At 40.5% G+C, this 16,453-nt stretch overlaps 1 protein-coding gene across 7 annotated transcripts in view; it reads right to left on the reverse strand.

Moving 5' to 3' along the window:
* LOC148845490 (mediator of RNA polymerase II transcription subunit 15a-like) overlaps window positions 1–16,453 on the reverse strand; it is a 122,292-nt gene that overhangs the window by 64,662 nt on the left and 41,177 nt on the right. For all 7 annotated transcript variants that reach the window (XM_088953188.1, XM_088953182.1, XM_088953185.1 and 4 more), the window contains 2 exons: window positions 2,975–3,049; window positions 1,432–2,814 (listed from right to left, as the gene is read on the reverse strand). In XM_088953188.1, coding sequence (XP_088809314.1) covers window positions 1,432–2,814; window positions 2,975–3,049 — 1,458 coding nt within the window. The remainder of the gene's footprint in view (window positions 1–1,431; window positions 2,815–2,974; window positions 3,050–16,453) is intronic.

The raw sequence follows: 16,453 nt of genomic DNA on the forward strand, positions 1-16,453 counted from the left end.
CCCTAGACCAAACCTATCACACTGATTTCAGCACTTGTTGTTGCTGAAAAGTGTGCTCACACCACAAACCCTACTCCTACAACTACCTGAAATCTCACCACTATATGATCATATCTCTTCCTTCAAAATGCACAAAGAAACTAGCATAAACCCTAGCACTTACTGGCCAAAACCCTAGCATATGGTCTGAAACACACCTCCTTTTTAATCCATAACAGATATCATGCACTGAAATCTCGTACCTTATCGCTGAAGTAACACCCATACGACCAGGAAAGCAGTCCACACATGACAGCCGCTGCACACACAACAGCCACTGCCACACAATTCGACCCTCTATTCTTCCTCGACTAGGAGAGGGCGATCTCAGAAATCACAGCAACTGACCACATACGACCTGACTGGAGGCATAGAGACCTCCAAGGGAAGAGGGCGATCACTCCTTTTCAGCCCTCTCCCTTATCTCCAATCGGACACAGAAAAAAAGAAAAGGAAAACCCTAGATAGGGTGCACAGAGAATGAACCCTAGGTAAGCAGAAATCTAGGCAGATTCAAGATGCTGTGATACCATGATAGAATTCAGGTCTGCCTTAGAGTTCGGCCTGACTGAGTTCAGTTACGTAGAAGAAGAAAAGGTGATAGAGAGAGAGAGAGAGAGAGAGAGAGAGAAAAGAGAGAATTCTGGTTCGAACTGAAAGAGTCAACTTGACTTCTCCCAGTCGGCCAGTAAGTATTTATATTATTGTTAAAACATAACCGAAAAGACCTATGCGCCCTTACATAAGTTAAGAGCACTTGTTCCAACACAACCTTACAGATCAGCAACATTAATCAAGGTATAAATACAGAAATACCCCTACGCTAACAATATGGTCATATTTCTTTGCTCTGTCTGGACAAATATGTTCAGTCCTGCTCATCCTCAAGATGGTTTTTCTATGTAGCCTCATTTATCTGGTGGAAAGAACAAAAAGTTATGATGGAATGTTTTACCATATGCAGTTTTCTGGGGTATCCGTAAGGGAAGAAATAGAAAGTTTTTGAAGGAAAAAGGGAATGATAGTAGAAGTGGGTAATATAGGGCCCCTTATCATGGATTTGTTTCTTCAGCCTTCGAGATTTTGAAGATATGAATCAACCAACTCTTAGATCTGATTTTTTTTCTCTTTTAATATATATATACATACATACATACATATATACATATATATATATACATATATATTATATAAGTAGGCTTTTAGTCTCTTCAGTTATTTCTATTTTTTCCTTTTAGTAGATGTTCTTTTCTATTTTCTTTAATGATATTTTCTTTTAGTATTCTTTATCTCTCTATAAAGAAAATAACATGGAGGAATTTATCATTTGCATAGCTAGAATTGGAAGTTCATCCCAAGAAAGAGAATGGACATAAAAGCAGACATACTAACCACTTTAATTAAGCGCTCTAGAGGCTGATCTGTAGCACCTGATTTTTCAGAACTAATAGTGGATGTAGTACCCTGATCAATGTCTGGACCAGTAAACTCTGCAAGCAAGGGGGAGGGTGATATTCCAGGTGTGGCAATGGAAAGAAGTTGGGATTGGCCTTCGGATGGTGTAATATCTGTTTGTGGTTGTCCAGTGTTTCCAGTATTTGAAAGCAAACAAACACCTGGAGATTGTTTCTCAAGATCCCCAGGAATAGGAGATGGCGCCAAGGGAGTAGAAGGAGAAGCAACAACGAAAGGTGAATTTGCAGAATGTAACGGTGTTCCAGATCTTGACAGAGAATGCAAATTTTGCTGGTCAATTTGTGGTGAAAAATGCTGTGAAATTTGAGGGGATGTAGCTTGAAGGAGCTGGGGAGAAGCAATAGGAATGGAAGCATTTGGTTTTCGCTGTTGATTATGATAAACTGAGTGCTGACCTGCCATGTAGGGCTTCTGAAATGTTCCTGATTTAACACTCATGCCTTGTTTCATATTCATGTCATCAGCATCATTAATATGATGGAGTGACATGTGGTTCCCTACAGGTTGCTGTTGCTTTTGCTGGTGTAACTGCTGCTGCAGATTCTGAGGTTTCTGTTGCTGAAACAATTGCCGGTGCACCTGGCGCTGTTGACATTGCTGCTTCAGCTGTTGTGTCTGAATAACCTGCTGCTCTTGTTGTTGCCTCAATTGTTGGTTTTGGAGTATATAAGAATTTGGCTGATAGGAATAAATTTTAGGACGCAACATCAGAGGGCCTTGTGATGCAGAGTTAATGTTTTCCTGCTGAGTTGTAATCATAGTGTTGTGTTGCAGAGATCCAATAACTCTTTGCTGCAATGAACTATGCACATTTCCTTGTCCAGACTCCAAATTCTGAAGTGAACTTGTCATGTTTGGTTGTGCAGTTGGAAAACCCAAACTGGTTGATTGAGGAATGGAACCATGGCGCATGCTTGTTACAGCAGCTGGTTTTATGGATGTCACAGAACTTTGCAAGTTCATTGGTTGCATCTGGGTGTTCATCCGTTTTTCATGAGGCGGCATCAAATGAATTTGAGATTGTAGTTGCTGCTGCTGTTGCTGCATGGTGTGTGACTGAGCACAAGGTGGACGAAGCTGCTGCTGTCCTTGCTGGTTTCCAGATACATGCTTCTTGGCCCTCATGGAGTTAAGAAGACCAATAATATTTCTATCAAAGTTATCCAGCTTCTCTTTATCTGAAGGTCCAATGTTACTCTTTGGAAGATGCAAAAAATGTATAAACGAATCCAGCATGATCTTAAGTGTTTTTAACTTGCTATTTTGTTCTGACTTCGGTGGCTGTGTAAGAGAGTCTTGCTGTAATGTGATAAAATGACAAAGTATACCAGAAATGGAGACAAAATGATGAGAAACAATTGGTAAATTTCTTCATATTGGTTCATTTTTTATAATTTGATATCTTTAATTTTCACATTAATTTATGATATAAAAGCAAAAGGAAAAAAATGTTAATTACCTTTTGCAAATTTGCAGTGATTTTCTGGTACAATACTTTGATATCTGGTAAGTAAATTTCCTTAATGGATTGTGCCTGCAATATAAGACTGTCATAATGAGTGATTGACATGAGCTGAGCTTTATATTATTTGGGCCCATTTGGGTCTTTTATTATTTGTTTGTGGTGTAACTAAAGAGGGGAATAATTGTACGCTTATGTGTAATTAGCATCCAATATAAATACTAATTCTAGGGCTGGCCAGAATACTTTTTGCTGCTGTTCATTCCTTCAGTTTTCTCCATTGTTCCTCTTCCTTTCTAATCTAAAACAGGTGCAGATCAGAGAATATGGTATTAGAGAATTGAAGGCTTTATTGAAAACCAAAACTTGAGAACTAGTGGATCTACCAGAGGGAAATGAGTGCTGTAGGGTGTAAATGGGTGTATACTGTGAAGCATAATGAAGATGGCTCAGATGAAAGATACAAAACAAGAATGGTAACAAAGGAATTTATGCAGGAGGGCATTGACCATAAAGAGACATTTACTCCTATAGCAAAGCTAAACACCACACAAGTTTTGTTGTCTTTCGTAACTAATTTTTCTTGGGACCTACATCAACTAGATGCCAAAAATGTCTTCTTGAATGGAGACTTACATAAGGAAGTATTCATGGATTCTCCTCCTGGATATGGTTATTTGTATTCAGAGCTTGAAGAGAGAAGAGAGTTTGAAGAAGTGGTGGCAGCTTTTATTACATGCTGTTCAGGTCACATTAGGTTTTATATTAGCTTTAAAAACAGTGAAAATTTACATGTGCCCTTAACAGACTGTAGAACAAAAAAAAAAAGAAAATAATAGATAACTAAATATAAGAATCCCAAACCCACAAATACAATACAAGACTGCAATACATAAAATAGATAGGCTGGGCCGAGAAAACTCAGTGCTTACAATGCTGCCCCTCAACTTGATCATAGATATTTATCATGCTCAGATTGCCCAGAAACTTAACGAACCTAGCTTTCAGCAATGCTTTAGTGAGCACATCAACAAGTTGTCCTCAAGAAGGAATGTAAGGAATACACGTCAGCAGAAATGATTCCCTCTCAAACAAAGTGTCAAATCAATCTCAATGTGTTTTGTCCAGTAATGTTGAACAAGGTTATGTGTTATATTAATTGCTAATTGATTGTCATGGAGCTTGATAGGTCCAACAACTTCAACACCCAATTCCTTCAATAGAATTCGAAGCCATAATAATTCTACAAACTCCAATGAAGGTACAATACCCAGTTGCTGAGTTCCTATCACCAACAGAGCCTCCTTAATTGCATCAATATAGAACAATTTCCATTTTATCATTATTTCTGATCAACAAGCCTTTTCTTGGACATGACTTTATATATCTAAGTATTCTTTCAACTGAAATGCAATGTCCGGTTTAGTAAGAGATAGATAGAGAAGTTTAACTGCAATCTTTTTATACCTTTCTTTATCAGGATAGGCATCCTCATTTACTTCATGAAGTCCATGGTTCAGCTTTATAGGAGTGTCTGCCGGTCTGCTCCCCAATTTCTCGCTCTCTTATAGAAAGTCCAGTGCATACTTTCTTTGACAAATATATATCCCTTCTCTAGACCTTGCCACTTCTATTCCAATAAATATCTTAAGGAACCCAAATCTTTGATCTCAAATACTGAAGCCAAGAAGTTCTTCAGCCTTTGATTTCCTCCAGAGTATTTCCAGTGATTACCATGTCAACATATACAATCGATGCAGCTAGTTTCTTTCCCTTCTTCCTATAAAACAAGGTGTCTTCTGCACTATCTTGAGTATATCCCACAACTTTCATTGCTTTGCACAGCCTTTCAAACCATTCCCAAGGCAATTGTTTCAAACCATACAAAGCTCTCTTCAGCTTGAAAGCCTTACTTTTCATGTCATATCCCAGAGGTCGATCCATAAAGACTTCTTCCTACAGGTTTCCATTGAGAAAAGAAATTTTCACATCAAGTTGATGTAATTCCCATGAGAAATTTGCAACCAGGAACAACAACAGTTTTATAGTATTGAGTTTTGCAACTGGGGTGAAGGCCTCTTTGTATCTATGGCCTCTTTTTGTGTAAACCCTTTCAACCAGTCTTGCCTTGTTATCTTTCTATGCTCCCATCAACTCTATGTTTCACAATGTATACCCACTTGTACCCTTGCAACCAGTCTTGCCTTTATAATCTATGCCCACCTTGTTTCTTCCCACCCTCCAACCTCTAATCAAGTTAGTCTAGTTGGCCTTTATGATCATCCTACTTAGCACCTTACAGCCAAAGTAAACAAGAACAGGGATTAGAGAATCTCCTTGTCTCAAACCCACTTTTTATAGGAAGAATTCTCTAGCCACTCTATGACCAAAATCAAGTAGTGCACTGAGCTTAAGCAACCTTTGCTATGATTTTATAGAGACTCCCCACCGAACTTATGGGTCTAAAATCCTTTGGGAACTTGGCCTCCTTCTTAGGAATCAAAGCTATGAAGTTTGAGTCGAGCTTATTAGAACCCTTCTTCCCAAACAAAGACCACGAGCATTCCAGGACATTAGTTTCATCTTGATCAATTTGTAAGTATTTATCTCCCCTTCCTCTTACTCGTAGCTCTCTCCACTTTTCCAACATTATCATTTAATCCCCAAGTAATTCTAAGTATCTCCTTGTGTTTACCATTCAAGATTTTTTTACCTTTGCATTGGCCCTTCCACAATCTTACAATGCTCAATAGCAATTAATCATCTATTCTACATGTCCATGAAAGGACACCCCCAGAAACTCTCAAAAATTGATATATTTGGACAAAACCCATTCCAACATCACTTATTCTTCTGCCCAACTTGGTTGAGAAAATATCTCGATCTATTTATCGTTTTGTTGGGCACTTATCTCCATCCTCCCTTGATTTTTTTCCCAAGCCAGTTGTTTGTCTATTTTTGCAACATGTTTTGAAACTCTGTAGTTGACAAAGATCCCTCTACCTACAGACAAATTGGACTTAAGGAAGCACTACCAATAGAGGTATTACATCTTCTCCCTAGAGATTCTATATACTTGAAGTCAACGGGGTTCCTCCTTCTCTACCAACGCCAAATCTTCTCATGGAGACACTAGATGGCTAGGACTACCTTTGAATTTAGGGCCGCCAAATAATCCCACTGGTGGTGACTCTTCCATTGAGCCTACATATGAAGTTGCATCATCATCTATGAGTTCCTTGAGTTTGAATATGCTCATCAAAGGACACTCCTCACACCAACCTCATAGCATGTCCCAACTGTACATCGGAACATCTCCTATACTTGTTATTCATGGAGAGATGTTCCCAACAGGATGGGATGTGTTGTAAGGTCGGTGTGGGGAGTGCTATATGAGGAGCAAATCCCAATTCGAGTTTCTTCCCTTTTTCTTCCACCATGGCCGGCTTTATTCTCCATTTGCAGTTCTTCCTTTCCTTAAGTTTGATTACTCTTGGATTAGGGCATTTACCATCAAGAGGACTATACGGTTTAGTTCTCTTAGGTTTCTCCCCACTTCGGTTTGATCTTTGTTAAAAGGCCATTGGTGTTATCTTATCTACTTCCTCAAATAGACCCACAACTCAAGTCAATTTGATCTTATAGGTCCTTGGCATGTGGCCTAGAAATTTCCATTTCTCACATGCAATCTTTTATTAGCTCCTTAAAATATCTTTTAGTGCCCCACCACATGTCCTCTTCATTCAAATTTGAAATTTGGAATTTGAACTTTTGTCTCGTCATTTGAATATCTTCTACCACATCAAAGATCAAACGACTCTCTTCTAATCTCACTTCAGCACCCTTGACTTTATCTAATAGTTGTTGTGTCTTTCCCTTCTTTTCTTGTCAGCCTTCTCATCCCGTTCTAACGCTTCAAGTTCTAGAAAACTCGATGCCAAAGATCCAATAATGCTGCTATTTGCTCGTCATCAACTTGTAGTGGGTTTGCAAAAGCATTCATCTCTCCTTTCTCATATCTCCTTATCACCTCTTCTCTTAAGATTGTCTTTGCATTTCTTAGCTTTGACGGAAGGGGATGAGCTCCTAGATCTAGTTGTAGCCAAATCGTGACAATACACATGGCATACCTTACTACTATTCCCATCATTCGTGGCACTATACAACCTTTCCAACAAACTTGGATTCTCACCCACTCACAAGTTCCGATCTCCAATGTTGAGTCAGCCATTTGGATAAATCCCCCACAGTAATCACCAATCGCTTCTATCAACTTTGGGCACCATAATCACAAAGGGGAGCCAAAAATCCTTAAATAGAATTTGTCCTCTAGAATCAGCTAGGCCAAGGGCTCATTTGTATAACATCCCACACTGCCTCTCCACTAGTCTAGCATAATGGCACTTCCACCTAACACATTACCCTTTCCATCGGATCAAGGTTCAAATTTTCGTTATGTATCGGCATGTATCAACCGATATGTATCATACCGGAGCCTTCCTGATACGCCCCTATAGGGGGTGTTTCGTGTAGGCAAGTGGTTCAAGGGGTAGACCGGCTCCTCTAAACCAGATTCAAAAAAAAAAAAAAAACAATACCAATACAGGCTGATATGCCCTACCAGCATATTGCCCTGTACCGATATTTTGAACCATGAATTGGATACATGTCAAGCCTCCTCTACCAAGGTGAATATGAATGGACACAAGTCTTGAATTAGTTTCATTATTTCCAGACCCCTACTAGAGACCACTCTTTCATAGCCCACTTCTCCACCAAGGATAGCAAAGGGGTTTCACCTTCAAATCTTCCAAGCGGGTATTCAGACAAGAATTTCTTTTTTTCACCGACCTCCCTTGTCATGGTTTCAATCCGAACTTTATCATGGTATCAAAGCCAATATAATCTAGTTTAGACCAACCCAGTTTTCTCCTTTTCAATGCCTAGGTTTTTGTAGGTTTCTCACCAACCAATAGGAGATTCACAGAGAGGATAAAAAAGAGTGATTGTTTCGTTGTTATGGAGAAAGAAGAAACAATACATTACTTAGATGGAAAGACTGAAATACCCCTGATTAGTCAACTCTAACACCCCTCCTCAAGCTAGATAATATATATCATATAATCCCAGCTTGTTACATATGTAGCTCACCCTTCCTAAACTCAACCCTTTTGTGAACAAATCTGCCCATTGATCACCTGTTCTCGCATGCTGTCCTTATCACACCATTGATGACCTTTTCCTTACAAAGTGACAATCTACCTCTATGTGTTTAGTTCTCTCATGGAAAACTGGGTTGGATGAGATGTGAATTGGAGCCTGATTGTTACAGTATAGCTTTATGGGTTTGCTTATTGAGAACCTGATTTCCTGTAATAGATTCTTCAACCACACTAGTTCACATGCAGTGTTTGCCATGGCCCTGTATTCTGCTTTTGCACTGCTCCTTGCTACCACAATCTGCTTTTTGCTCTTCCATGTCACAAGATTTCCTCCAAGAAAGGTGCAACAACCTGTAGTGGATCTTCTATCTGATACAGAGCCAGCTTAGTCTGAATCGGTGTATCCAACTATTTCAAGATCTCACCTCCTGGCTTGTACAGTAACCCATGACCTGGAGCCCTCTTCAAATACCACACAATCCTAAGAACTACATCCTAGTGAGGTACCTAAGGACTCTGCAAAACTGGCTTTCCACGCTGACAACAAATGAGATATCAGGCCTAGTGATAGTTAGATAATCCGTTTTCCCACTAGCCTTCTATACCTTCCAAGATTATCAAACAATTCACCTATGTCAATTCCCAATTTCACATTCAGTTCCATGGGAGTTTCAGCTGGTTTAGCACCTAGTAACCATGTTTCTTCCAACAGGTCAAGGACATATTTCCGTTGATAGAGGTTTATGCCTTGCTTTGATCTAGCAACTTCTATACCTAGGAAATACTTCAACTTCCCAAGATCTTTTGTCTGAAAGTGATCTTGTAGGAAAGTCTTCAATCTATCAATCCCAACTCTATCACTGCCAATTATGACTATGTCATCCACATAAACTACTAGTAAGATCTTCCCGGCTACAAAGTCAAGCTAAATACTGAATGGTCAACTTGACATTATCTCATTCCAAACTCCTTCACCACCTCACTAAATTTGCCAAACCAAGCATGGGGAGAATGTTTGAGCCCATAAATTGCCTTCTTGAGCTTACACACCTTACCATCCTCCCCCTAAGCAACAAACCCTGGTGGTTGCTCCATGTACACTTCCTCTAGAAGATCATCATGGAGAAAGGCATTTTTAATATCAAGCTGAAATAGAGGCAATCATTCATGATAGTTAAGGAAATCAACACATGTATGGAGCCAACCTTTGCAACTAGAGAAAAAGGTTTCGACATAGTCTACACCATAAAGTTGAGAGTATCCTTTTGCAACTAAACGGGCTTTCAGGCGTTCCACTCTCCCATCTGGTAGATACTTAATAGCATACACCCATTTACAACCAACAACATGCTTACCTAGGTGAAGATTGGTGAGTTCCCATGTATGATTGTGATGAAGAGAAGAGAGTTCCTCTTTCATAGCTTTTCGCCACCCTGGCGAGGTAAGAGCCTCCTGAACATCCTTAGGTATAAATACAGAGGACAACAAGGTAATAAACTGGCGATGGGAAGCAAAAAGATGAGATACAAAAACATAATTGGATATGGGATGTAGCATGCAACTATGTTTACCTTTCCGCAATACAATAGGAAGGTCAAGATCAAAAGCAAATTCAATTGTGGAAGGAGCTGGATCTGCCTCCAGAGTAGAAGGTGGTAGAGGTGCTGGTTTTTGTCGATGAGTATACACTTGATGGATTGGTGGTCTTTCAGTACGCTCCTGTAATGGAGAAGGTGGAGACTCAGGCATAATGGGAACCACCGGAATGGAATTATCAACTAGAAGAGGAAGAGAAACCTCTGTAGGCAAAGGAGAGATATCAAAACCAAAGAAGTATGGCACCGATTCAAAAAATGTAACGTCAGGACATACAAAGGATTTTCGAGTAATAGGATTGTAGCATGTTAGAAAATATCAACCTATTCAAGGACCTCACCTAACAGCTTAAACTTTTAGGTTGAATGGTTCTTTGAGATAGTATCAAAGCCATTTTGACCAAGTGGTCTAGTGTTTGATCCTTGTTATCACCATTATAATTAAATAAGTTTCAGCACAAGGTATGTTTGGGCCTGTGCTTGTTCACGCTTCAAGCCCAATGGGCTTTCGTGTGAGGGGGCGTGTTAGAGAATATCAACTTATTCAAAGACCTCACCTAACAGCTTAAGCTTTTAGGTTGAATGGATCTTTGAGATAGTATAAAAGCCATTTTGACCAAGTGGTCTAGTGTTCGATCCTCGTTATCCCCATTATAATTAAATAAGTTTCAGCACAAGGTATGGGTGGGCTTGTGCTTGTTCACACTTCAGGCCCAATGGGCTTTCGTGTGAGGGGGCGTGTAAGAAAATATCAACCTATTTGAGAACCTCACCTAACAGCTTAAGCTTTTAGGTTCCTAAAAGCTTAAGCTGTTAGGTGAGGTCCTTGAATAGGTTGATATTCTCTAACATGCCCCCTCACATGAAAGCCCATTGGACTTGAAGCATGAACAAGCACAGGCCCACACCTACCTTGTGCTGAAACTTATTTAATTATAATGGGGATAACGAGGATCGAACACTAGACCACTTGGTCAAAATGGCTCTGATACCATCTCAAAGATCCATTCAACCTAAAAGCTTAAGCTGTTAGGTGAGGTCCTTGAATAGGCTGATATTTTCTAACATAGCATTTATACCCTTTCTAGGTCCTAGAATAGCCAAGGAAGATATTTAATGGAGTGAGCATCCAACTTGTCTCAACCAAGACCATAATTCTAAACAAAGCACACACACCCGAAGATCCTAGGAGTCGGGGAATATGGAGACAAAGTAGAAAATAAGATAGAGAACGGAGAATGACTATAAAGAATCAATGTGGGCATGCAATTAATGAGAAAACAAGAAGTAAGTACTACATCACTCCAAAAACATTTAGGAACATTCATATGATGAAGAAGAGATCGAGCTGTTTCAAGTAGATGTCGATTCTTCCTCTCAGCCACCCCATTTTGCTGAGGGGTGTGAGCACAAGATGTCTGAAGAATTATACCATGTTATTCCAAGTATTGCTGAAATGAAGAAACAAAAAACTCTGCCATTGTCAGAACGGAGAATTTCAGTGAAACACCAAATTGAGTACGCATGTTAGCATGAAATTTTTGGAAAATGGAAAATAATTCACTTCTTTCTTTCATTAAATAAAGTCATGTCATTCTTGAACAGTCATCAACAAAGATAACAAAATATTTGTAACCATTGTATGACTCAATTCTAATTGGACCCCAAACATCTGAATGAAGTAAATCAAAAGGATTCAACATACGACTATCAACTCCAGGACCGAAGGAAACCCAATGGTCTTTCCCATACTGACAAGAATCACATTGCAAAGATGACAAATGACTCAAAGATGGAACAAGAAGCTTGAGAGCTTTATGAGATGGATGGCCGAGTCTACAATGCCACTAAATAGGAGTCAAGGAGGTTTGAAGTGCAACTGTAGAGCCTCCACCGTCAAGATAATACAATATGCCAGCTTCATGCCCTCCACCAATCTTCCTCCCCATCATTAGATCCTGAAAAACACAAGAGGAAGGGCAAAATGTGATAAAACAATTGAGGGATTTGGTTAGTTTACTAACAGACATAAGATTAAAAGGAAACTTGGGAATGTATAAAACAGAAGACAAAGAGAGAGATGTAGTGGTAACATTACCAACACCGTAGATGGGGGAAGTAAATCCATTGGCAAGGGTAACATTATTTGATGTAGAGGTTGGAGAAAGGGAGGAAAACACACCTCGAGTCTTAGTCATGTGATCAAAGGCCCCAGAGTCAATTATCCAGGGTGAAGGTTTGGATGCTAGGCATGCTATACCTGAATGAGCAAGGGTGGCGGTGTTCTAATGTGAAGTGTCCTGAAGAAATCTCTCATACTCCTCTCTGGGAATACTCATCATCTCCTTCCTAGAAGTAGTTGTGACTGTAGAAGATGCTAGATCAACTGGTTGAGTATTGAATTCACTACCACCAACAGCTGCATTATTAGCCCATGTGGATGGTGGGACATGTAAATCATAACAAAAGTAAATTGTGTGTCCTCTCCCACAGTGTGTGCACTTCCTTGTTGTGCTCCCCCTTCCTCTGCCACGGCCTCCCCCTGAATCACGACCTCCTTCACTGCTACGGCCACCCATAGGGTTACTACGGCCTCCCTTAACTGTACGGCCACCTCCTTTCTGTCCATAAGAACCACCTCGAGTTCTAACCAGTGCTGATCTATCGAAAGTTATGTTACTCTCTATGGGGCTAAGAGATATCCTACGGAGACAGGCAAACACTTCTTCTAGAGCAGGGAGAGCAGATCCTCCCAATATCTGTGCTTTGACAGGTTCATACTCTATTTTTAGTCTCACCAAGAACCATGTAACATCTAGTTGTTCCCTTTGTTGCTGCTGAATTTTGATGTCCGATGTTAAGGGATGATAGACGTTAAGTTCATTCTGAAGATTTTTCATACTGGCATAATATTCTTCAAGGATCTTGATAAAGCTAATAAACCCTTGTAGTGTTGTCTTGTCCAGAATAGAGTCTCTTGGCATGTTCTGATATATCCCTTGCTGTATATAAAAACATGAAGTTAACATTGATTTTAGGCTCCATATTGTTCCACAACCACGTCATGATCTGAGCATCCTCTTGATCCCAATCACTAAAACCTGGGGATCAGCACTCAATTTCTCCTCCTGTACATCTTCCACCTTCTTCTTAGCCTTCAAAGACACTTCAACCGAATTGGCCCACGGAACATAGTTTTCCCCATTGAGTTTGATGGATGTCCTCTAGACACTTAACTCTCCCTCTAACACCCTAACACTAATTCATTAAGTTAGTTTTGAATAATTACAAGGAGGACCCTTGGTTGGGCAAGAAATTACAAGAACATAACATAGAAGAGGATGGGCCCAGAATAAGGCCCATTACAGAAAGGAACATAAATAGTAAGAAAGAAAAACAGCCAATGCGCCATTCGGCCCATCTTCTCTACACTCCCCCTCAAGCTGAGCATAGATGTCAATCATGCCAAGCTTGCCAGTGTCATGCTGAAGCTTTGCCTTGGGAATGCCCTTGGTGAGAAAATCTGCTAACTGTCCTTCAGATGTGATGAAAGGAAGACACACTTCACCCGAAGAGACCCTTTCTCGAATAAAGTGTCTATCAACTTCAATATGGTTAGTTCTATCATGTTGCACTGGGTTATGGCAATGTTGATGGAGGCCTGATTATCACAGTACAACATCATTGGCTTGTCATGCTCAACCCCAAGTTCCTCCATCAATGATTTTAGCCATAACAATTCAAAAACTCCATGTGCCATGGCCCTGTATTCTGCTTCTGCTGAAGATCGAGCAACAATTGATTGTTTCTTGCTTCTCCAAGAAACAACATTACCAGCCACCAAGCTGCAATACCCAGAAGTAGATCTTCTGTCATCAATGTTTCCAGCCCAGTCAGCATCAATATAGGCTTCAAGTTTCATATGACCATGCTTGGCAAACAGAATTCCCTTTCCTGGAGAGCCCTTCAAATAACACAAAATTCGCTCAACTGCTGCCATATGAGTGTCTCGGGGAGCATGCATGAATTGGCTAATACAACTGATAGCATATGCAATATCTGGCCGAGTCATGCATAGGTACAGGAGTTTCCCAAGAATTCTCTAGAAGACCCCTTTGTCTTCAAACAATGTTCCATCTAAAGCAGAAAGTTTATGACTCAAATCAATAGGAGTAGCAACTGGTCTAGAACCCATCTTCCCAGTTTCAGAGAGCAAGTCAAGAACATACTTCCTTTGGGAGATAAGAATCCCATCCTTGGATCTAGCAACTTCTATGCCAAGGAAGTATTTCAATTCCCCCAAGTCTTTAATCTCAAACTCTATGTGGAGGAAAGATTTGAGAGCATGAATTCCTGAAACATCATTACCAGTCACAACAATATCATCTACATACACAATGAGGTATACTGCCAGAGGTTCACTCTTCTTCACAAAAAGAGTATGATCAGACTCTGTCTGAACATAGCCAAAGTTAACAAATGTTGTTCTAAATCTCTCAAACCATGCTCTAGGGCACTATTTGAGGCCATAAAGGGATTTCTTCAGTCTGCATATATCTTCCATACATCCCTAGAGGAAGAGACATATAAACCTCCTCATATAATTCACCATTCAGAAATGCATTCTTTACATCCAATTGATAAAGGGGCCAGTCAAAGTAAGCAGCTAGAGATAGAACCCTCACAGATGTCATCTTAGCAACAGGTGCAAAGGTCTCCAGATAATCAATCCCATACGTCTGTGTATAGCCTTTTGCAACTAGCCTGGCCTTGTACCTCTCAATGGTCCCATCAGCCTGATATTTAATAGTAAAGACCAACTTGCAACCAACTAGATCCTTCCCTTTAGGCAAATCAACCACTTCCCAAGTGTCATTCTTGTGTAGGGCATCAATTTTAGATCTCATTGCATCCCTCCATTTTGGAATATTAAGAGCTTTTGACACAGAACAGGGAATAGGGTTAGAGGCAACTGAAGAGAGGTAGGAAAAATATGAAGGGGAAAGCAGACTATAGGAAAGGTGTTTGGAAATGCAGTGTGCAATGCACTTCCATTTTCCTTTCCTAACAGCAATGGGAACATCAAGGTCAGGGAAAGATGGCTCCAAAGGGGTTGAAACAGTACCTGTTGTCTCATCTGTGACTGGAAGTGCATGAGGCTCATGTATTGTAAGGGAAACTACCTGCTCATTTCTGGATCTTTGCCTTTGATACACCTTGGGATTGAGGGTAGGATGAGGAGGTAAAGTGGGAAGAACACTAGGACAGGGAGAATGGAATGATTGACCCTCCCTTGATTCATTTGAAGGAGACGTAGACTCATCAAAAGACTCAATTGGGACAGGGAGAGGAAGAGCAAACACTTGTGATAAACCCTCCCCTTGTGGACAATGTCCTTCCAGAGAGGAACCATAAAAGGGAGAAAACACATCAAAGGTGACATCCATTGAGACATATTGAGTGCCAGTCTTTGGATCAAAACTATTAGAATGTTAGAATGAAGTCTCTTTGTATGAGTGTTAGGCTGATAAGAGTTCTTATTATCCCATAATTAAGTTTATGTTATCCTATAACTAGGCCTATGTTAATGGGCCTAAGCCTGTTTAATATATTAAGTTAATTGGGTTTCCCATCACTAATCAGGGGCATTCTAGTAATTACTTGTATCATTGTACTACATTCAAATATAAATAATAGTATGGTCGACTGGCTAGTACAGTTCGACATTCACAGCATATCAGTGGTGTTCTTCTCCTCTCCTCTACTTCGAGTACAACTCTCAAGCTCACATGGTATCAGAGCACTAGCTTCTCTTTGGTTTCAGCAGGCGCACCAGCTTCTACTCTCTCTTATCTTGCTGTTCTTTCCATCTTCTTCCTTCTTCTTTGATGGGTTGCTGAAAAAAACTAGGGTTGTAAGAGAAGTCTGTATAGGACAGACCTAGTTGAGGACTGATTTCAGCAGTCCTAGCCCTAGCCGAAAGGGGGAGAGCTTCTCCACAACTGCAGCTTCAAAGCCCCAGCAAAACCAGCATAGCACAGTGTCAAACAGCTCCAAGTTCAGGTTGGTTATCAGTCTGGAACCTCTCTCCACTGCTGTACCCGAACTGCTTCAGCTCAAGTGAAGATAACCTAGGGAGCTGCCTGCTCCAGATTGTCCAGCACTATACCCGAACTACTCTAAGACTGAAGTCAGCATGTCCTCACTATCCGGAGAAGTTTCCTCCAGAGATAACAGACCTGCCGCAAGGTTCTCTAACCTGGAAAACCCTAATCTGCATAGTTTACAGATTACAAACGTGTTGCTGGATGAATATAACTTCGAAGAGTGGTCCGTCTCAGCAAGGCTATTCATTACTTCTCGTGATCTCACCGACTATCTGGATGGAGACAAGAAAGAACCTGAAGTTGGCAGTCCTGAACATGTCGTGTGGCGCAAGGAGAATGCCACAGTCATGTCTTGGTTGCTGGCCTCCATGACTCCTCGGGTGGCTAGAACTGTTCATCATTTCCCCACAGCCGCGAAGATTTGGGAGAAAGTATCCAAGACCTACAGCTAGAAAAATAACAATGCTAGAATCTACAGATTGAACCAAGATATTGCAGCTCTAAGGCAAGGAGACATGTCCGTGGCAACATATTTTGCAACCCTGGAAGGCCTTTGGGAAGAGCTTGATCATCACTTGATATTAGATTGGGAAAATGCCAGGGACAAGGAGA

The sequence above is a fragment of the Nelumbo lutea genome, chromosome 7, assembly GCF_056320005.1.
Source record: "Nelumbo lutea isolate HS-2025 chromosome 7, American lotus-T2T, whole genome shotgun sequence".
Taxonomy (NCBI): domain Eukaryota; kingdom Viridiplantae; phylum Streptophyta; class Magnoliopsida; order Proteales; family Nelumbonaceae; genus Nelumbo; species Nelumbo lutea.